The sequence below is a fragment of the Bos indicus genome, chromosome 4 (genome assembly GCF_029378745.1).
Source record: "Bos indicus isolate NIAB-ARS_2022 breed Sahiwal x Tharparkar chromosome 4, NIAB-ARS_B.indTharparkar_mat_pri_1.0, whole genome shotgun sequence".
NCBI classification, from domain to species: Eukaryota; Metazoa; Chordata; class Mammalia; order Artiodactyla; family Bovidae; genus Bos; species Bos indicus.
In genome coordinates, this window is record NC_091763.1 from 16,374,442 (window position 1) to 16,396,632 (window position 22,191).

At 40.4% G+C, this 22,191-nt stretch overlaps 1 protein-coding gene and 1 long non-coding RNA gene across 4 annotated transcripts in view; one reads left to right on the forward strand and one right to left on the reverse strand.

Moving 5' to 3' along the window:
* The window catches only part of LOC139182600 (uncharacterized), a 175,973-nt gene extending 165,238 nt beyond the window's left edge, over positions 1-10,735 (reverse strand). Inside the window, exon 1 of the long non-coding RNA XR_011566104.1 lies at positions 10,070-10,735. This is a non-coding gene — a long non-coding RNA (uncharacterized lncRNA). The remainder of the gene's footprint in view (positions 1-10,069) is intronic.
* Positions 9,510-22,191, forward strand: part of GLCCI1 (glucocorticoid induced 1) — a 106,439-nt gene continuing 93,757 nt past the window's right edge. For 2 of the 3 annotated variants that reach the window (XM_070787171.1, XM_070787172.1), the window contains exon 1: positions 9,512-10,105. In XM_070787171.1, coding sequence (XP_070643272.1) covers positions 9,643-10,105 — 463 coding nt within the window. In that variant the 5' untranslated portion in view covers positions 9,512-9,642. Of the gene's footprint in view, positions 10,106-22,191 lie in introns of all 3 variants that reach the window. The other variant, XM_070787173.1, reaches the window with a different exon arrangement.

Genomic DNA, 22,191 nt, shown 5'->3' on the forward strand with positions numbered 1-22,191 from the left:
GAGCCTGGTGCGCTATAGTCCACGGGCTCGCAAAGAGTCGGACACGACAGAGCAACTTCACACACACACACAGAGGAGGAAAAATCCCTGAAGGTCACTAACAGCAGTGGTTAGAGAAGTAGGAGACAGATCAGCCGACAGAAGCAATTTTTTAAAAAAGAAGTTGAACCTGACCAACAGTGTTGAAAACTGCTAAAAGTTGGAGTAGGAGGCTAAGGTTCAAGGAACACCCACTGGGCCTGGCATTAAGGAGGCTGCTGACAACACTGATTAGCAGTTTCCACTGGCATGGCTGGAGTGAAAGTCTGAGTCGAGTAGATTTAAGAGCAAATCCGAGTTAACTTGCCGACATCTTTCTCAAGAACGGTTATTGTGAAGGAATCAGAGTTAGTACTATAGATGGAGAGGGACAGCATAAGAATCTTTTTTTTTTTTTTAATGTTGGGATAGAGCATATTCATACATAGTGGATGGAGTGAAATGGCAACCCACTCCAATATTCTTGCCTGGAAAATTTCATGGACAGAGCAGCCTGGCGGGCTGTAGTCATGAGGTTGCAAAGAGCTGGACACAACTGAGCACAGATGCATACATGTTCAGGATAATCAAGAATCTGATGATTTACAAGAGGAAGGGGAATTACTGAAGAAACGAAGCCCCTAAGAAGGAAAGAGGGGAAGGGATTTAAATCACAAGTAGAGGAATGGGTTTTGATAGGAGAGGAGAAAATACCACTTGTAACAGAAAGGAAGGTCTGGTCCAAGTGCCAAAGGATTTGTAGATTTGATGGTAGGAGTATACTGGAATTGTATTAGGGGTAGGCAGGTGTGGGGATGGTTTTAGAACATTGAACAAGTCATTATGGGAAAATAAACATACTCTCAGTCTCTCTCTCTCTCAGGTCACCTGTTCTCATTTCTATTTTCTGCAAGTCACTTCATTCTTTTCTTTCAGAAGTCAGGTTTCTTCTGCTTCTCCATTTCTGTGAAAGAAGATGGCTACCCCATGCACAAGTCTCTGTGATCACCCAGTTCATGCCCTTAATAGGATCACTCAGTTCATGCCCTTAATAGAATAACACTGTATTTCTTAATTCCAAATTTCCAGGGGAGAAAATTTGATTGGTCCAGGTTTGGTCAGTTATTGAACTCAGGTCAAGCCAGCCATGGTCAGAAGAACAAGGTCACTGTGTACAAACACAGCCGTCAGGCCTAAGCCCTCTCTGTGTTGGGGGAGGACTGATTCTTAGAGAAGGGGTTGTGAGCTCCCAGATCCCCAGAGGCATCTACCAAACATCCTCCGAGACCCCAAACTCTAATTAAGAAGTGCTTCCTAGTTTTGCTGTCTTTGGTTTGTTTGTTTACATATCCTCCTCCACTAATGCATAATTTCCCCACATTTTGTCCTTAATCCTCTTTTTCTTTACTGCTATACTTTGTTCCCTTGCCAACTTCATTTGTGTCCATGGCTTCAACTACAAAATGTGCATGGATAACCTCTCCCAGACCCCAAACCAAACCTCTGCTCTTCTCAACTATCATTTAAAAACTGTCTTTAAGAACTCTAAAATATTCTCCCCCCACCCCTTGTATCGATATGAGATGATGAATGTTAGCTAAACTAGTTACTGTAATCACTTCATAACATAGGCAAGTCAAGTCTTGATGCTGTAACCCTTAAACTTATACAGTGCTGTATGTCAATTATATCTCAATAATACAAAGGAAAAAACTGTCTCCCCATGAATGTCCTCTGGTTCCCTTATTTGTAACTGAACTCATTATTTTTTCCCAACCCTACTCCTTCCCTTGGCTCCCTGTTCCTATTAAAGCCACAACTATCCTCTTAGGCATCCAAGCCTGAAACTTCAGGGCTGTCTGACCTCCTACTTTCAAGGTCCATCAGCTGAGAAGGAGTATCACTTGCACCTTTTCCCCCTCTGCATGTCCCCTCTCACTCCCCTAACTCTTGTTACCTAAACTTCCACAGACTCTTCTCAAAGTCTACTATCATCTTCCAGTTTGCAGTCTCTATCCAAATTGTAGACTCTTTTTGCATTAATCTTCATAAAGCCCAGCCTCTTTCATGTCCCCCCTCCAATTTAAGAATCTTCAACAGCTCCTCTTGCAAACTCAATAAAGTGCAACCTCCATGACATGTCATGACATGTCATCAACAGACCAAGCCTTATCTTCAATCAGTCGAGGCAGGCTGCTCGATCATCTCCTAACACATCCTCTGTTTTCCTGGTGACAAGACTTCTTCACACTCTTTCCTGAAGCCGTTCCTCAAAAGTGATCTTTCCCTCCCATTACTTCTATTTGCTTTATCTGCATAGCTCCTATGGAAGCCATGCTAGTTTAGACATGGTTTCTCCTTTATTTGTAGAAATATCTTTTTGCCTCTGCTGCTGTTGCTGCTGCTGCTGCTAAGTCGCTTCAGTCGTGTCCGACCCTATGCGACCCCATAGACGGAAGCCCACCAGGCTCCCCCATCCCTGGGATTCTCCAGGCAAGAGCACTGGAGTGGGTTGCCATTTCCTTGTCCAATGCATGAAAGTGAGAAGTGAAAGTGAAGTCGCCCAGTCGTGTCCGACTCTTATCAACCCCATGGCCTGCAGCCCACCAGGCCCCTCCATCCATGGGATTTTCCAGGCAAGAGTACTGGAGTGGGGTGCCATTGCCTTCTCCATTTTGCCTCTGATGGATTTCAATTTACCAAAGTGTGAGAACAGGTGCAGCCCTTACAGAGTATACAACAGTGTCTTACTTTGAAGGTATTTAAAACAACAGTGTCTTACTTTGAAGGTATTTAATAAGTAACTTGATGAGGAGTTACTAAGGCCTGATGCTAGTAGTATTGCTATTAAATCCTCATACAGGCTTATTAAATATATTAATATGAACCTTTTCAACAGGATATTGGGGAGGCCACTGGAACTTATGCATTACAAACATTTAATAATTAAAAAAATTTCTCTGCTGATGAATTGATGGCCCTTTAACAACAGTCATTCAACACACTTATGTGGTAAAAAGTAAGCTTCAGCCACATAGGAGGAAATTAATCAATGACAAATTTTAATTACTCTAAACTCTTATTGAAAAAATAGTACTGTGATAATCAAGTACAGTCTTTTCATAGGATCACAATTGCTCTCATATATTGTTGACACTGTGTTTGGAACTAAAACAAATGAAATGTCACAGCAAAGAGAGAATATTTCCAGTTTCCTGGTCCCAAAGTCTATTTAGCCTCTGAATGTGCTGGGTTTGTAGAATATAATCTCTTAGTTAAATGATAAAATCCTACTTACATATACCAGCTTAGGGGATGTGCGCCTGGCATCATAGTTGGGGACAGGAATTGCTTTGAAGATGAAAGCTGAAAAACTGGTGGTCCTCCTCACTATTTTCTATCCAGGTAATAATAGTTGCATCCTTTACTCTTTTGATATTTACCAGTTAAAAAAGAAAATATCCCTGACTTTTATTGCTTCTTCTGAACTTTTAAAATCCAAAGCATAAGGGAAAATCCCTTGACATTAGTCTTAGCAAGGACTTTATGGATATGACACCCAAAGCACCACAACAAAAACAGAATAAACCAGTGAAACTACATCAAACTAGAAGGCATTCTACACAGCACAAGACACAATCAACAAAATGAAAAGTCAACCTAGATCACGGGAGAAATATTTGCAAATAACGTATTTCAATGGGAGTTAATACCGCAAATATACAAGCAACTCATATGAAAGCAAAGAAAGAAAGAAAAACACAACGAACAATCCACTTAAAAATGGGCAAAGGATCTGGGCAGAGATTTTTTTCTGAAGAAGATATTCAAATGGTCAACAGGTACATGAAAAGGTGTTCAACATCACTAATCAGAGAAATGCAAATTACAACCACACTGAGCTACCTCCTCACTGTTAAAGTGGGTATTATGAAAAAGACAAGAAATAATAAGTACTGCTGCTGCTGCTGCTAAGTCGCTTCAGTCGTGTCCGACTCTGTGCGACCCCATAGACGGCAGCCCACCAGGCTCCCCTGTCCCTGGGATTCTCCAGGCAAGAACACTGGAGTGGGTTGCCATTTCCTTCTCCAATGCATGAAAGCGAGAAGTAAAAGTGAAGTCGCTCAGTCGTGTCCGACTCTTAGCGACCCCATGGACTGCAGCCCACCAGGCTCCTCCATCCATGGGATTTTCCAGGCAAGAGTACTGGAGTGGGGTGCCATTGCCTTCTCCGAATAAGTACTGTGGAGGATATAAAGACTTAGGAACCCTTGTGCACTGTTGGTGGGACTGTAAATTGATGCAGCCACTACTTAAAACATTACAAGTTACTAAAAAACTTAAAAATAGAACTACCATATGATCCAGCAATCCTACTTCTGGGTACATAGCTGAAGGAAATGAAATCAATCTCTCCAAGAGATATGTGCACTTCCATGTTTGCACTATTTACAGCAGCCAAGATATGAAAACAACCTCAGTGTCCATCAATGAATGAACGGATAACAAATGTGACATATATACACAAAGGAGTATTATTCAGTCATAAAAAGAATGAAATTCTGCCATTTGTGTCCACACAGATGAACCTTGAAGGCGTTACAAGAGAAGTCAGTCAGATGGAGAAAGACAAATACTATATGATCTCACTTATATGTGGAATCTAGAAAAAAAAATCCAAACTTGTATAAATAGAGAACAGGAACAGGGGCTGGAGGGCAATGGGTGAAGATGGTCAAAGGTACAAACTTCTAGGTATAAGATGAATACATTCTGGGGATATAATGTGAGGTATAGAGGTTATTTTTTAACAATACTAAATTGAATATTTAAAAGTTGCTAAGAGAATAGATTTTAAAAGTTCTCATCATAAAAAATTTTGTAACTATGTGAGGTGATGGATGTGTTAACTAACCTTATGATGTTATTTTCCACTAAGTAGCAAATCATTACATACCTTAAACTTACACGATGTTTTATGTCAATTACTTCTGCTGCTGCTACTGCTAAATCGCTTCAGTCGTGTCCGACTCTGTGAGACCCCAGAGATGGCAGCCCACCAAGCTCCCCCGTCCCTGGAATTCTCCAGGCAAGAACACTGGAGTGGGTTGCCATTTCCTTCTCCTTATGTCAATTACATCTCAATAAAGCTGGGGCTGGGGGGAAGAAACAAAGTAAGATGATTATTATTTTCATGAAATGTTCCTTTCTGCTTAAATATATGTATTTTTCGGTTCCCTCACACAGGCCTCTTGAGAATAACTGCTCCCAATAGAGAGATAGAACTAATTACATATCAGCAGATGTCATTCTCTAACTGATGCTCCTCAACTGGCCTCTGTCAATTTCAGTTGGTTATTTTTTTCTACAGATTTCAACTGCCTTTTCTCCATTATCAATTTCATTCTCCACTTTCAACATCAGATGAGCCTACAAGAGCCACGAGGACTAGTATTTTTTACTCTGCCTTTATAACGATCACAATACAAGATACGCTTTCCTTTTGAATGCTGGCCCCAATGTGAGTATCTGTATAGTTTACAGAAGCCACATGGAACATTTTTCTACCTTGTGGCTATGCCTCTACAACAGTGATACACATACACTTGTTATTGTCAATTTTGTTTTCTGATGAAAGGTGCAATTTAGTCTTTGGAACAAGCACTGATTAAAATTTGCTACCCTTTTAAAAACATTGAGCAAATATTGTCTACCGGGTACCAAGCACTACTATGGAGATTCAGCAATAATAAAACTGATAAAAAGTCTTGCCTTCATGGTGTATTCTGCATGGACAGAATAAAAAATAATTACAATATACAATGTGTGGATGGTAATCTGGGAAAGAAAAGTATGACAGAGAGTAGGGACCATCTCGGGGTGCTTGCAATTTTCAAAAGAGTTTTCAGAAAAGCTTTCATTGTGAAGGGGATAACATCTGAGTAGAGACCTGGGGGAACTGAGGGAGCAAGCCATGTGGGTAACTGGGGCAAGAACTCCTCAGGCAGAGAGAGCACCTAATGCAAAGGCGCACGTAGGCTGTCACAAGCAGTAAGGAGTTTTACTGTAAGCATCTGCCAGGGACAAATATTCAGGCAAGGCTCTTTTTGTTGTTGCTATAAAGAATCCACCTACAAGAGAGTTTAATCAGCTTAAGCTGAACATCAGTGCAGATCTGTTTAGTGTTTTCTCTCAGCCATGACCTCATTTCTAACGCTGACAGCTTGGACTGCCTCTTACATTTGGTTGGGCCTTGGATGCACAGCCTGGCAAACGTGGACGAAACTAGAAGAGGGGGGTTCTGGTAGCTCTGTAGGCCCGATGGTTATCTCGTTCTCTTTTCACACAGGACTGCATATTAATCAGACACAGCCAATGATTCCAAGTTTTAATGTAACCTAATGGGTATTGCAGCCCATTACCATATATGAATCAAGAAGTAAGTGTAACAGAGTTCTACCTCAGATAAGCTAATGGCGAGACCTGTTCCACGAATAACTAAGACACAGGTTACTGAGGACAAAGATGTTTCCTCTGCCACCTGATTGTGCTTTCAGTGGTGTCTTCTTCCAGGCAGGACAACACAAAAAAAGAGGTTATTATCAATATTAACATTTACAGAATTTACAGGGATTGTTACACTTATATTCAACAAACAGAGATAATCCATACTGGGTGTATGATTCCATACCTAGCACAGTCTGATAACAACAATGCTCTTCTAGCCTAGAAATTCACACTTCCTTCTAAGGGGTTTCCAATTTACTGGGGAGTATGTTTTCCTAAAACTTAAATTTATACCCTTGGAGCCCACTCCCATCCTCACTAAGAAGAAAATGCTATTAAGACCTCAACATGTGGACATTTGAAAGCAGATGCTGGGTTTAGTTTATTTTAGCCCAGCTTTCATTTGTTTAGAGACTCGATTCTTAACACATAGAGATCCATATTTATTTCATGAGAACAAAGGTTTAAGAGATGACCAAGCTATCTTTAGTAAAGAGGTGACTGAACATCTAAATAGGTCATGATGACTTGATGACTTACCAGCAACTAAAAATAGTATTTTAAGATCATACTAGTTCTCTTTGTGTGTCATTTAGATTTGTTTTGGATATTTAACTTGGTATGATAGTTTTGAACAAATACAGAAAGCCTTTAAAAGGTATGTTGTTTTAGATCCAAATCAAGTATTGATTGGAAAAGACCCTGATGCTGGGAAAGGTTGAGGGCATAAGGAGAAGGGGATGACAGAGGATGAGATGGTTGGATGGCATCATTGACTCTATGGCCATGAGTTTGAGTAAGCTCTGGGAGTTGGTGATGGACAGGGAAGCCTGGCGTGCCGCAGTCCATGGGGTCGCAAAGAGTTGGACACGACTGAGAGACTGAACTGAACTGAAGTATTGATCGTTATGGCTGTGGCTTGGTATAAATTTAGAATTATTGTAATCTAAAGCATTGAGTTTGTTTCCAGAGATAACATTTCTATAATGAAACCATGCTGTAATCAAATCAACAACTTGGATATTTTCCAGCAATTTTTAAAAAACTTTATTCATTTTAATCTGTCAATTTTTGTTCTTGATATTCCAAAAAAGTCATCAGAAAGAAGCCATTTATCATTCTTTTTCCTCATGAAGGAATTCAATTTCCTAATGAATGAGGAAATCTTTTATTTTAGATGGAAAAAAATACTACAATAGGTCAATTATACCAAATTTTAACGAGTAAAAATTTTACTGTATTCATAATTAATATATTATTCTGGAAAGCAAACATATATGAACACAGTGGTGATAATAATAGTATCTACGTTGTGGATTATAGAAGGATTGAAGGCGTTAACACATACAACAGTCTTAGAACAATGACCGACACATGAAATGTTCAATAACTGTTCACTATTATTCTAGTATGTGATAAAGTGAGGAACTATCAGCAGTCTTAATGGGTGCAATTCTTGCATTTTTACAGAAAAAGTGGGTTTCATCCACTTTTTACAGAACCGGGTATACTTTCTTTTCTGAGGACACAAGGAAGCTGAGAAGGATGGCCCCTCTAAGTGAAACCGATCTCTGCATTTAGTGCCGAAAATCAGAGGAAGCGTGTCACTGTGGGCAGACACCAAGAGTAGATCAATCTGACCCCCCAGTTATGCTTTTCTTATCTCATGGAAACTAAGGGAGGTTATCTGATTAGACCCATCAATCAATTGTTCCTTAAGGTTTAAGCAGGAACAATTTAGGGGTAAACTTAGGTTCCTGGTAGTCATCTAAAATCTTTGTATCCCTTCAGTTTCACTGCAGAATAAAAACGAAATTTACCACAGTGTATTGTTACATCAAGTCTGGTACTTCTCCCAAGAGGGCATCTGCTTCTGGGAAAGACAACAGCGTACCCTCCATTAATGTATTTAACTGATGGTGTAATGATGTACAACTCCTTGTTGACTCTTGCAATTCCAAGTTATTATCTTGGAACAGAAGATTTGACTCTTTTCACTCCATAGGTTAACTGTAAAAGTATCCACTCAGTGTTTAATCCAACTCCCACACATTGCTTCTGATGCCCTGAAGTTCTTTCGATTAGTCTGCTCGCTGCAAAACCTCAGATTACTAAAGTTAGAGAGAAAGGGATGGATTCTAAAACATCCCACTATCAGAACAGGTGTACTTGTAAAGTCAAATTTGCCTGATGTATCCTCTGTCTCATATTGTACAATCGGCCCTGGAGGGTGGAGCCCTCGTAACCTGCTTCCTCGGGTGTACGCGTGTCTGTGGGTGTTGGGGCAGGACACGTACGGACCCACTCTCCCAAAGCAGCCCAATCAAAGTCCCCCTCGCACCTCAAAGGCTGTCAACTCTCACGCCCCTCCTTGCGCGCACAGCCCCCTCCTCCCTCTTCCACCCCTTCATATCCCGCCTCCAGAGTAGGACACCCACTTTCATTGGCAGATACTCCTCTCACTCCTATCCTGAAACCAATCACTACAGCGTTGGTGGAGAAGGACGGAGCCAATGGGAATGCTCGTTGCGGCAGCTGCCGGTCCCGAGCGCCGGGAGGCGGTGCCGGGGGCGGGGTACAGCTTAGGGGTTAGTTGCCTTTTGGAGTGAGGAGAGGGCAGAAGCGGCGGCGGCGGCGGCGTTTGCGGTGGCGCGGCTCCGCGGAGAGCCGGGCACCTCGAGGCCCTTTTCCCCCTACCCTGGTCCCCAAAAGCAGGGGTCCAAGCCCTCTTTGCAGCTACCGGCCTCTCCCGCGCGTGCAGCCCCGCGAGTCGGCGTGATCCGGCCGGTTGCCCCTCTCCCCTGTCAGCGCGATGCCCGGGGCGGCGGCGGCGGCTTCGGGCTCCTTGCGGCCCCGGCCGTGACCGCCACAGCGAGCCCGGCCGGGCGGTTGGGGCCGTTGGACGTTTGTTTTCGCAGCTTTCCCCTCCCCCTTCGCCGAGGCGGCGGGGGTGCGCGTTGGGAAGGGGGAGCCGGGAGACTCCTCCCCCTCCCCGATACCCCCGCCCCTCCCCCTTACACACTCGCACGCACTATCGCGCCGGCTCCCACACGCTCGCGCGCCTCCCGCTCCGCGCCTCGGTGTCGGCCGGCGTCGTCCCGGGCCCGCGGAGCCACCATGTCCACTGCCGCCTCCTCTTCCAGTTCCTCTCAGACCCCTCATCCCCCGCCGCAGAGGATGCGGCGCAGCGCCGCGGGTTCCCCGCCCGCCGCCCCCGCCGCCGGCAGCGGGAACGGTGCAGGCGGCGGCGGCGGCGGCGGCGGCGGTGTGGGCTGCGCCCCAGCTGCGGGAGCCGGCCGGCTGCTGCAGCCCATCCGCGCCACGGTGCCCTACCAACTCCTGCGGGGCAGCCAGCACAGTCCCACGCGCCCGCCCGCCGCCGCCGCCGCCGCCTCGCTGGGCAGCCTCCCGGGGCCCGGCGCGGCCCGCGGCCCCAGCCCGCCCAGCCCGACGCCGCCGCCAGCCGCGGCCCCAACCGAGCAGGCGCCGCGGGCCAAGGGCCGCCCGAGACGGTCCCCCGAGAGCCACCGGAGGAGCAACTCACCTGAGCGACGGAGCCCCGGCTCGCCCGTCTGCAGAGGTAGCGAGCCCAACCCTTCCGTCCTCCCTGGCTACGTCTCCCTTCCCCGACGGTGCCCTCCGTGGAAACTTCAGCCTCTCCGGGCTTCTCTTTGCTAGTGCATTATCGAAGGTGTGAAAGTGGCTTTGGGAACCTCACCCCTCTGCGGTCGCTGCGGGGCTCGGAGGAGCGGACTGCAGAGCAACTTTTATTTGACCCTTCTGCCTCCCCTTCAGCTTTTATCTACCATCACACGCCTGCATCGAAAGGTTTTTCAGTTTAAGAGCTGATTAGCTCACTCCTGTGTTTGCTGTTTGTAGTGGGGGAAGGAGGAGCTGGGTGAAACACTTTAAAAAAACACGCACACCAACTCCGGCAGCAGATAAGGTGGTGGTTGTAATCTCTACAGCCTCTTTGTGCTTTCCTACAAAGTTCCCATAATGTGTCTATGCCTACCGGGGTAATTTTTTTCTTTTTTGGAGGGGTGGAGGCACTAGTTATGATGTAAGGATATCCTGTTGGGTGTGTAGAGGGGACAGTTTTGGATGTGCAATTGAAGTGTATAGTGTTTGGTGTTTTTTTTTTTTTTTTTGGTCTCCTTTTCTCTACTTTATATAGTCATATGCATCTGGGCGGTACTGCACTGAAAACAGTTTATGCCCAACTCAAGACTTGCATGGTAAATTTCTGAGGACCTATTGGTGGAGTGTGCTTACTTTTTTTCTTCCATTTGTAAGTACACTTAACAGTTCAGTTCAGCTATTAAAGGATCTCGAGTTTCTTTTCTGTTAGTTGTCAAAGGCAATGGAGACCTGGTGGATGCTGTCGGCTTCCCTTAATGTTTTGTGTTCTGGTGTGGTTTGGTTTATCTCTAGGGACATAGTGCATGATCTAGTTGAGTCCTGGGGGAGAAGAGGGAGATAAGCCAAAACAGGGATATAAAGCTCATAAGGAAGAGAGGAGTAGTAGCTCATGTGATTAGATACCGGGTTAGGGTTACAGATGCTGCTGCTGCTGCTGCTTCTGCATTGTGGAGAGACCCTATCATACCGGTAACAGAGTGGAAAAATCTCTGCTTGGGAGGAAAACATTGTGGAGCTCTGTATGGTGTTTTATATGGTATGTGGAATTTTTTTCATGGTGTTTTCTCGATGAGGGTCTTAGACTTGGAGAAAGTGATTGTGTTAGTAAGATAGACTGCAGTTTGGGTGTTTTTGTTTTAGTGTTTCGGACCTGTAATTTGCATGTTGCTAAGGCCCTTGTTTTCAGACCACTTGATGGTGAAGGCAGGGTAGGATGTAGTGCAGTGGTATGTGTACAGGAGCACCAAGAAACACATCCTGTAATCTGTATGCACCAGAAGGAATTTGCTCCCCTACTCCTCCCCCAGGTCAAGCCAGCTGCAGAAACTGACATCCTCCAGCAAATCCTGAATGAATGAATGAAAACAACGTGATCGCCCTAATAATGACCACAACTGAACACACATCTTTGGCTGTATTTTACAGAAAAGGCCACCATTTTCTAACAGATTAATGCCATATGCGACTCCCTTGCTCATTTTCTAGAACTGTATGAAAGGAAAGGTAACAGAAAGAAAAGACGGCAGCAGTTACGTACATTTTTGAGTGATTTAGCTTCAACAGTATGTCCATTGGGTTTTGGGACTTTCTTTTAAGGACTAATATGAGAGCCATAAAATAAGCACTGCAGAAAGATTCTGTCCAGAGGGTTTTGTGGGCATAGTAAGAGTAGTTTGAGCAATTGCTGCAACAGTATGATGGCCATCTACTACCTCCTCCCCTTTTGCTGATAACCACTAACATCTTACAATAGATTGTAGTACAACTTGCTTTTTCTGCATCTTTCAAAAGTCTTAATTGATTAGGAATTACAAGGTCCATCATCAAGTAGTTTTAATAAAATTTGTGACCAGACTTAAACTGTCCTCTTTGTTGTAGTACGGCACATCTGAGTTTAATGCAATTTTAACACAATCATGATGAAAACACTTCTCTGAGTCTAGTTGTGCAGGAGACAGATTTGCATCATCAGAGAGCTTGTACAGGGACTAGAGGAGGCCTTTCTGTTGGTTTTAACATCAAGTGGTTTGTCAGTTTCTTACATTGAAGTGATTTTGAATGTAGGCTCTTCTGCCCCCAGTTCCCTGATGATATTACGTTTATGTCACTTCTCCACATCCCGCCTTACTCCTCTCTACTCAAGTTAAAACTATAGAGCTAATCTTTTGCGTTTACTTTGCTATTTAAAATTCATACTATGAACAGTTGAACAATTTTTTCAAACGATTATCTACTCAGTTTCTTTTGAATTCTGCAAGGTTCTGACTTCAGTGGATTTTAGCCTCCACAGGTCAAGGCTCCTCCCGCTGCTGCTGCTGCTGCAGACACTGACATCACTATACTGCATGAATGAAAAACAACAACGTGCTCCATTGCTTGCTTTCCACCTCCTTCCTTTTCTGCACACTCCTGTGTGTGTGTGTGTGTATTTAAGACGGTATTGTGCTGCATTTAAAACTACAGTTAAAAATGTTCAATTAGGTAGCTAGTGGCTCAGGGTAGGCATTTAGTATAGAGGCATATTGTTTACAAAAAGCTTCAAGTGCTATGAGCATTTAGACTAGAGGTGACATAACAGCATTCGGTATTTTTTTATCTGCACTGGTAGCTATGGAAGAAAATACAGAAGCTGTAAACAGTTTTCTTTGTAGTTGTTTTACCAAGAAGTTATGAAACAACATGATTTCTAAACATGTTAGATCATTATTATCTCCCTCTGAAACATTCTTAATATGCATTTATAGGGTTAAGTCTAGAGTAATAAATGATAATCAGATTATTTCACAAGGCTGAGAAAAGGCTGAATTATGTAAATAGGTACAGTTTTAATATGATATAATTTATAAAATTTAGCAAGAAGATGTTAATTTTCTTTATTTTGTAGGATAGTTTTAGATAATTTAAATGGCTGTCATAATAGAAGATACATAAATCTCCAAACACCTTACTTTCTACAAATATCACCAAGTTTTATAAATTGAAACTATCTTGTTTATGCATATGGATCATATTTTTGTTTGCATTTTTAAAAATTTTAGTTTGCATTTTTAAAACTTCAAAGTTTGTTATTTATATTCATTTCTTTACTTCTGCCATTAGCAAAATGTCACCCTCCCCCTTGTTTAGTTCTGAAGGGTCTTGAAGTGGTGAATGACAAGCTACTGAATGCATCCTCAGGCTCCCTGTGATGTGTTTGTAATAGATGTAAAATCATAAAGTATTATGCAAATAGTTATTTTTTGTAATGGTAATATGTAAGTCTACCTTCGAGATAAATAGAACAACTCAAATGAGAATGTAACAGGATGTTAGTGTTAAAATTAATGATCTTAGAAATCATGTGTAACAGTGAAAAGAAAATAGAATAAATTTGCTTCATTCTGAAAACGTCATAAAGCAAAACCTATGGGCTCAAAAACAGAACAAATACAGTTTTACTGTTCAAGACAGTAAGTAGCAGTTGCACGTCCTTTTGTGGTTTTCTGTAAGGACTGAGCATTGAGATGAATTATAAATTCTAAAAGATATAAAGACAATTGCGTTAGAGCACTCTGGATGTAGAATACTACTTATTTTTAAGGGTACCAAACCTAATAACAAAAACATGAAGAGCTTATAATTTTATATATTTCCTGCTATGGAAAACAGCATGTGTTAATTCCTGATTTAACATAATAGATTTATTTAGGCCTAGTAGTCTAACAGATTATTAACTCTAGAGTGAAATTTGATAAGAATTTTTCATGAATGCTTGAGAGCTTTATTGTTTTATACATTAAGAAGTTATTCTATTTAAAAGAAAATACAAAGCCAACTAACATATAATCCTGAATGACTGCCTTCAGAGTGTGTGTGTGTGTGTGTGTGTGTGTGTGTGTGTTTTAATCAGTCAATTTGCTTTCAGTTTATCTTTTCATTAAATTTCCCCTGTTGAGTCATTTTTAGTGCTGTGCTCAATTTGTAGAATTCCAGCATTTTTAATTACATTTTCCCCCCATTTTAAAGATATTCAGACATTCTCTTATTATAAAGTTACTTCTCAGGCTAATATTTTTGAAAATTATGGTCCCCCACTCCTGTGCCCCCCACTTTTAAAATTAGTTTTCCTAGAGTGCTTAGATCCTTGTTTCAAAGCTTTCTTATACTAGACTGAAAAATATACTGACAGTTAAAGCTTTGACTTTTTTCCCTAAAGAGATAGCTTTCAAATACTGATTTTGGGGAAAGATTTTTAGCTTTTGAGAACTACACTAAGTATCAGCAGCATTCGTTAATTTTTCCCATTAATTATGGTACATAAAACTTCTACATCAGTGGGTCAATAGCAAAATGGATCTGAGTGAATTTATAGAAGTTTTATATTCTTAAACTTTTTCATGCTCAAAGATTACATTCCTCTCAAATAACTATTATTCTAAGCATATTGAATATTGTATACACCTAGTGTTACAAAAGCACCTTGATCAGTTTAACTGTATGTAAAGTTGTGTGTACATATATTTAGCTAAAAATTACTTCATTATTTACTTTTTACAGAGGACATTTCATTCACCACAGTGTATGTTTCCTCAAGGATTTAATGCAAATTAGGATTTATATATTGGGGAAATGTTGAAGGGTAATGGTATCCTTGTGATTTTTATTTGTGCTAATGCAGACTAAATGTGAAGAAGAAAATAAAGGAGTAATTGGGCTACATGGCAGTGAATAACAATGGAAATAAATGGCAATGTTCAACGAATGGCTAGTAGGAGAGGATTTTTCTTAAATCTGAAATTTAAAACATTGCTAAAAGCCCATTTTATCAAAGCTTTCACATGTAGCTAATAATCTGCCAAGACGTATCTACTGATGACTTTGTTATTCTTAATTTTAGTTTAGTCTTTTCTCCAGAGTTTAAATCCCCTGATAGGATTTTCCTTAGCACCTGTCTGGGGTTTGTGCCTGCTGCTGCTGTTTTTTGTCTTCAATATATAATTTTGTTCTCTTATTAAATGTCTAAGAGACCAAATCACTGTGCTGTTTCTGTCCTGTGTTCTTTTTTAACAAGAAGTTGAGGTTATCTCATAATTGTCGCTAACTGGGTTTGCTTAAAGCAAGTGGAAGACAGAGAGCACACTATCATCCGTGATGTAAAAAACTTGAGAAACTGATGGAAGAGCCAGAAGCCATCTTGCTTTCCCTTTCTACCCCTCATCTGAGTCCCTGGAACTGACTATGACTTCATCACTCATCCAGCTTATTCTAGAAGAACAAGATTTGTGTTTATTCTGCAAAAAAATATATATATATACATATATGTGTGTACATAAAATATATATATGTGATACACACATATAATGGCTTTATAGTAATTCTGAAGAAAAGAGGATTATTCTTAATTATGAACAAATTGTGGAAAAAAGTATTTCATTTTTGTAGGAGCAAGCATGGCAGATACCTTTAAGCTGTGATGTTTACCGCAGGTAAATGTTACTGTGGCAGCTGGCTGGACGAGGCAAGTTCATGGATACCTCAATCTTGCAGGCTTAGTTGCTCAGTCATGTCTGGCTCCTCGCAACCCTATGGATTGTGGCCTCCCGGCTCCTCTGTCCATGGGATTCCCCAGGCAAGAATACTGGAGAGGATTGCCATTTCCTCCCTCCAGGGGATCTTCTCAACCCGGGGATTGAACCCACGTCTCTGGCATCTCCTGCACTGCAGGCAGATTCTTTGCCACTGAGATACTTGGGAAGCCCCAGATACCTCAATAACCTCTCCAATATTATGTTGTATCTCTAAAGATGTAGGTAGAAAGGAAGAAAACATGTGAGTGCTTAAGGCAATATATACTTTCATTCATCAAGAAAGTGGATTTGAAATCTAATTTTTGATTCTAGATGCGGTGTTCACTCTACAGGATTATCCTGTTGCTCCTAATTGAAAGAAGACTTTGATACTGGTCATCAGCTGTGACTTCTGAGCTGTAAAAATTACTAATGAATAGGTTTTCTGTTGCTTCCACAGCACTATTACACTGTGCTGGAGTATGTTTTGACATTTTCAGAATGTCTAAAAATGTAAGACCTAGGTTAGTGAATGTAACTGAAATAGAATATGGTTGGATTGGTCATATCTCTTTGTCACATAAAAGCCTGAGAATGTGTGTGTGAGTAGGAGTGTGTGTGTGTGTGAGAGAGAGAGAGAGAGAGAGAGAGCGAGAGAGAGAGAGAGAGAGAGAGAGAAAGAGAGAGACAGAAGTCAGGTATAAGTGACTGTGTGAGAAATCCTGGTTCCTGAAGGGTCAAGGATATGAAATTGGCTGTATCTGGCCTTGTGTACTTCTAGAATCTGTACTGTTTCTGAATTGTATTATAGTGAGAAGTACTTTTCCCCATGATTATTAAAAGTTAGTTATATGTGGTGATAAACTGGTAAATATTTCAGGAATCACTAAGCAGAGATTCTGGTCTCAGGTGATAGTCCCAGCAACTGGTGCTGGCTTAATTCAGCCCCTCACCCCTAAGAAGCTAATAGTTATCCTGCAATTTGTGGGTTTGAACTCTGAATGTTTGTAACTTAATGAAATGCCACTATGGTGTACTTTAATGATGGCTCACCAAAAATAAGGACGAGTTAAACTTGTGAGACTCATTATTGTGTGGGAAGACTGGTGTCCAAAATTGTCTTCCAAGATATTAGAATTAAGAAACTCACTAAACTTCTGGGTGTGTTTGATAACAAGAATGCAAAAACTGCTACAGATTTCTGCCTAGTGTCACTAAAGATCAAGTGTCTATCTCCTGTTGACAGTAATAGCCCCTTATTTAGCCAGTATGGTCACAGGTAAAACTTCACATAGCTAGCTTTTAGATGACTAAAATATTAACTATTTGGTGAAACAAAGGCTTTCTAAAATCATTATACAATTGTTTTTTTAAGCAGAACAAACAAAACCTCAATGAACTCTTTGTGGCTTAATTAGTTTTGTTAATACCTATGATATATCTTAAAATGATTGCTATAGATACTATTGAATATAAGATTGAATGAGCATGGCCTATTGCTGATCATATAAATTTGCTTTGGGAAGGGTCTTTTTTTCTGATAAATGTGGAATGAAACAGTGTGTGGCCCCATTTATTCCTTAATAGAATAACCTGGCTTTTTTCTCTTATCAAGTTAAAAACCAAAAAATTATTTTCCAAATGGTTCCATAAAAGAACCTTAGAAACAAAAAGGTATGCTGAAAAATAACTAGATTTGAAGTCAAGAGACTTGAGTTATTTATCCACTTGTAACGTTTGACTTACACTATGTCCCTAAATCTTCATCTTATTTTCTCTCTCTTTAAAATGAGTGGGCTTTTTAAGAGTTTAGTTGGGTAAGGAAAAGAGTCTACTATGGAAAGGAAAAGTAAAAGTAAGTTTATTAAACTAGATGATTCTTTTGAATTTTTAAAACTAGTTTTACTGAGGTGTAGCTGACAAAGTTGTATATATTGTAAGGTATACAGTGTGATGATTTGGTATACATTTACAAAGTGAAGTGATTACCATAATCAAGATAACTGCATATCTATCACCTCACAGAGCACCTTTTTTTTTTTTTTTTTTTTTGATGTGTGATGAGAACACTTAAGATCTACTCTTAGCAAATTCCAAGTATACAATACAGTATTACTGACTACAGTCACCAGCTGTACATTAGTTTCCCAGAACTAACCTGTCTTACAACTTTAAGTTTGTACCCTTCCAGCAACTTTCCCCACCTGCCAGGCCATGGCAACCATCATTCTACTCTCTCCTGTGGATTACTTTTTAAGATTACACACATAAGTGAGATCACAATTGTTTTTTTCCCCGTGTATTTGTTTTTTTGTGTCTGGCTTATTTCACTTAGAAAAATATCCTCCAGGTTCATTTATGTTGTTGCCAATGGCAGGATTTCCTTTTTAAAAGACTGTGTAATATTCCGTGTGTGTGTGTGTCTACACATACATATATGTATGTATTTTCTTTGTCCATTCCGCCATGAGTGAACACAGAGGTTCTCCGTATCTTAGTTATTGTGGATAATGCCGCATTGAATATGGGAGTGCAGGTATCTTTTCAGGATCCTGGTGTTATTTCCTATAAGCATATACTCAGAGTGAGGTTGCTAGATTATATGTTTTTAAGTGTTTGAGGAACCTTCATGCTGTTTCCCAGTCCCACCAGTTTACTGTCTCGCCAGTGGTGTACGAGGGTTCTGTTTTCTCCACATCCTCACCAACGTGTGTTATTCTCTTGTCTTTTTGATAGTAGCCATTCTACCCAGTGTGAGATGGTATGTCATTGTGGTTTTAATTTGCGTTTCTCTGGTTAGTGCTGTTTGAGCACCTTTTCATGTGCCCTCATTAGCTGTTTATATGTCATCTTTGGAAAATGTCCACTTAGCTCCTTTGTCTATTATTTAATAAGCTTATTTGTGTTTTCTGCTATTGAGTTACATGAATTCCATATATATATTTTGGGTATAGCAAATGTATATATCCAAAATAGTAGGCCCTTATCAGATGTATGGTTTGCAGGTATTTTCTTCTGTGCCATAACTTGTCTTTTCGTTTTGTTAATTGTTTCCTTCGCTGCGCAGAAGCTTTATAGTTGCTTGTTTATTTTTGCTTCTGTTGCTTGTGCTTTTGGTATTATATCCAAAATGGCATTGCCAGGACTGAGCTTTTTCCCTACATTTTCTTCTAGGAGTTTGACGGTTCCAGGTCTTATATTTAAGTCTTTAATCCATTTCAAGTTAATTTTGTGCATGGTATAAGATGGGGTTCAGTTTCACTCTTCTGCACATAGATATCCAGCTTTCCTAGCACCATGTATAGAGAGACTATCCTTTTCTCATTGTATATTCTTGGTACCTCTGTCAAAGATCAGTTGACCATATATCTGTGGATTTTTATATCTGGGCCCTCTGTGCCATTGGTCTGATGTGTAGAGCCAGCTCATTGGAAAAGACCCTGATGCTGAGAAAGGTTGAGGGCATAGGAGAAGAGGGTGACAAAGGATGAGATGGTTGGATGGCATCACTGACCCAATGGACATGAGTTTGAGCAAACCCTGGGAGATAGTGAAGGACAGGGAAGCCTGGTGTACTGCAGTCCATGCAGTCCAGTCGGACACAACTTAATGACTGAACAACAACAAATATGCGTGGATTTATTTATCTGGGCCCTCTGACCCATTGGTTTATGTGTCTGTTTCTATGCCAGTACCATACTGTCTCCACTGCTATAGCACTGTATACACTAGATGATTCTTCGTACGGTTAGTTATGTGTTGAGCAACTAGTCTTAACCAGAACTCAGTGTAGAATACTTTTATAATACTTTTACAATCTCTCTTCACAGATAACTTTTATAATCTCACTTCTCTCTTGAGAGGTTAAGTAATTTGCTCAGGGTCAGGTGGCATGCACAGAAGGCCCACAGGGCCATGTAACTCTCTAAGTCCTGACTTCAGGTTAGCTGGAAGTTGCTTTTGGAACCCAGTTAATTATGGGACAGGAAAACATGCACAATGGGTAATCCCATTGCTTATATAGTTAAGACACAGAAAGGCCAAAAATAGAGTTGGCAGGGGGTTGGGTGAAGAGAAAGCTAAATGGGACTAAACTCTAGGGTCCACAGAACTTAAAATAGCTGCAGGTATTCCCAGTGATTCGGGCCTCAGATATGTCTATAAGAATGCCATAGCACTTCAGAACTTCATTATGTCATTAGTGGGCCTTTCCCTCGGTCCTTAAAATACACTTTGTTAAGACAGAATTTAGATTTCGTGTGAAATCTCAAAATCTGGGCAGAATGAGTCTTTTGTATTTTCATATTTGATAATGTAACCTTTGCATTTGTAATAAAGCATCATAAGGTTCCATTCAAGCATAACACTGATTTTAACCTCCACCGTTCTGTGACAGCTCAGCAGCATTCAAAATAGTATCTTTTTATATTTCATTCTCATGGCAAAGTAAGGTGTGCTGTCTTCTCCGTTTATGCCTGCTTGGGCTCTTTTCCTTTTTCTAGGTTTGCTGATGTGATCTAGAGAGATATTTCAGTCTCCATTTTAACAACTGCTTTCAGGATGCTGTGACATCCTTCAGTGCCCCTTGTGCTTACTGCACGCTCTCTTTGATAGTGTGGAATATGGATCCTTTCATAAGTAACATGAGACATGGCATTTCTATTGTTGTTCTGATACTGAAAGTGTTTTATAGAGTCTATGTGGTGAAGTTTCTCATGACATTTCTTCTGTAATTAGTTTCCTAGTTAAATACATCAGTTTATAAGTTGGATTAGTGAAGTAATCTTTGTATCATAGAAAATAATAAAAAAACTTACAGAGCTCAGTTGCTTAGTTACCTTTAAAAACTGTTTGCTGTGTGCATGTAACCTGTGAAATGATCTTTCCATAAATGTGTACAAAAGATCATGGTAAAATACTGATTTTTCTCTATATTAGCTGGTAATCTATAAACAAATTATATTTATGATAGTTTTGAGTTTTCTGACAGTGTCATTTTCTTTCTACTGAAGGGTTTTTGAAGGTACTCTGAAAAGAATCAACTGTCCTTTTCCTGTTTGAAGTCAGGTGGTTTCATTTAAGTGTCTAATACTTACTAAGCAGGGATTAGCAAATACTGCTAAATGCAGTTTCATTAGTGTTGTAAAATTAGGAAGATTGTGCTCAGAAATAATGTTTTGGGGAAAAGCTAAAATACGCAGCAATATTTTGATCAGAGAGCTTAAAATAAACCTTATTTTAAAATTCTGGTCATTCTTTACATATCTAAGTGACCCATTATTGAAAAACACCTGGCCAGTTGATCGCATTTGTTCACTCTTTGTCTTTTTGGTTAAAATACAAAAAGGATGAGTACAGCTTTAATTTCAGTGATAACTGTTCATTTAAGAAATTTTTATTTTCAGGTATTGCAGTAGCTGTTGATAGTATGTTGATGGGTAAAACTAGTGGATTTTCTCTCTCTTTCACACAATGAATATTTATTGAGTCTCTACTATGTCTGAAGAGCTGTTTAACCCTTAAAGAATACATATTCTAGGTGCAGTTGGGGTGTTCACATTTATATTTCTCAACAAACTCAGGTTATTTAAAATCTTCCAAGAATATGACCCACTGTTTTCTCTGAGCTTTGAACTTCACATATGAATTATTATGTTCCTATGCTTCTCTTTCAAGATTAGGTTGAGCTTTTTGGTATTCTTTTTTGAATACTGAATACTTATATGTGTTTTTCCCTTACTAGATGAAACTCAGGAGAGCATCATCTTGTGGCTTCTCTAATATATCTAGGTCTAAGCTGTATTGCTGCCTATGCTATGCTAAGTCACTTCATTCGTGTCTGACTCTGTACGACCCCATAGACGGCAGCCACCAGGCTCCCCCGTCCCTGGGATTCTCCAGGCAAGAACACTGGAGTGGTTTGCCGTCTCCTTCTCCAGTGCATGAAAGTGAAAAGTGAAAGCGAAGTCGCTCAGTCGTGTCCGACTCTTAGCGACCCCATGGATTGCAGCCTACCAGGCTCCTCCATCCATGGGGATTTTTCCAGGCAAAAGTACTGGAGTGGGGTGCCATTGCGTTCTCCGGTATTGCTGCCTAGACATATTAAAATATTCTGCTAAAGTTTGGCCTAGCCTTGTGGAATTAACATGAAATCAGCTTCTGAAGCTGTTCTACTTGGAGAAACTTAAAAAACCATCATGCCAAAAACTGTGGACATACTCAATTAAAAATTTAAATGTTTTCAGATCTGTCATAAAGATCATGATTATTCTAAGCTCCAAGTAGGAGAATGTGAATTACATATTAATTTGTGCTTTATTATAATGTAAAAATTTTAAAGTAAAGAGCAGATTTTGGGGTGGTTATTTGCTTAAGAGAATATCCAATTTATGTGCAAGTAAAATTATTCAATTTACCAAAGTGTTATTTATACAAACTTTTTAGGAAGTCTGTTACACAAGATTGAGGTTCATCTGCG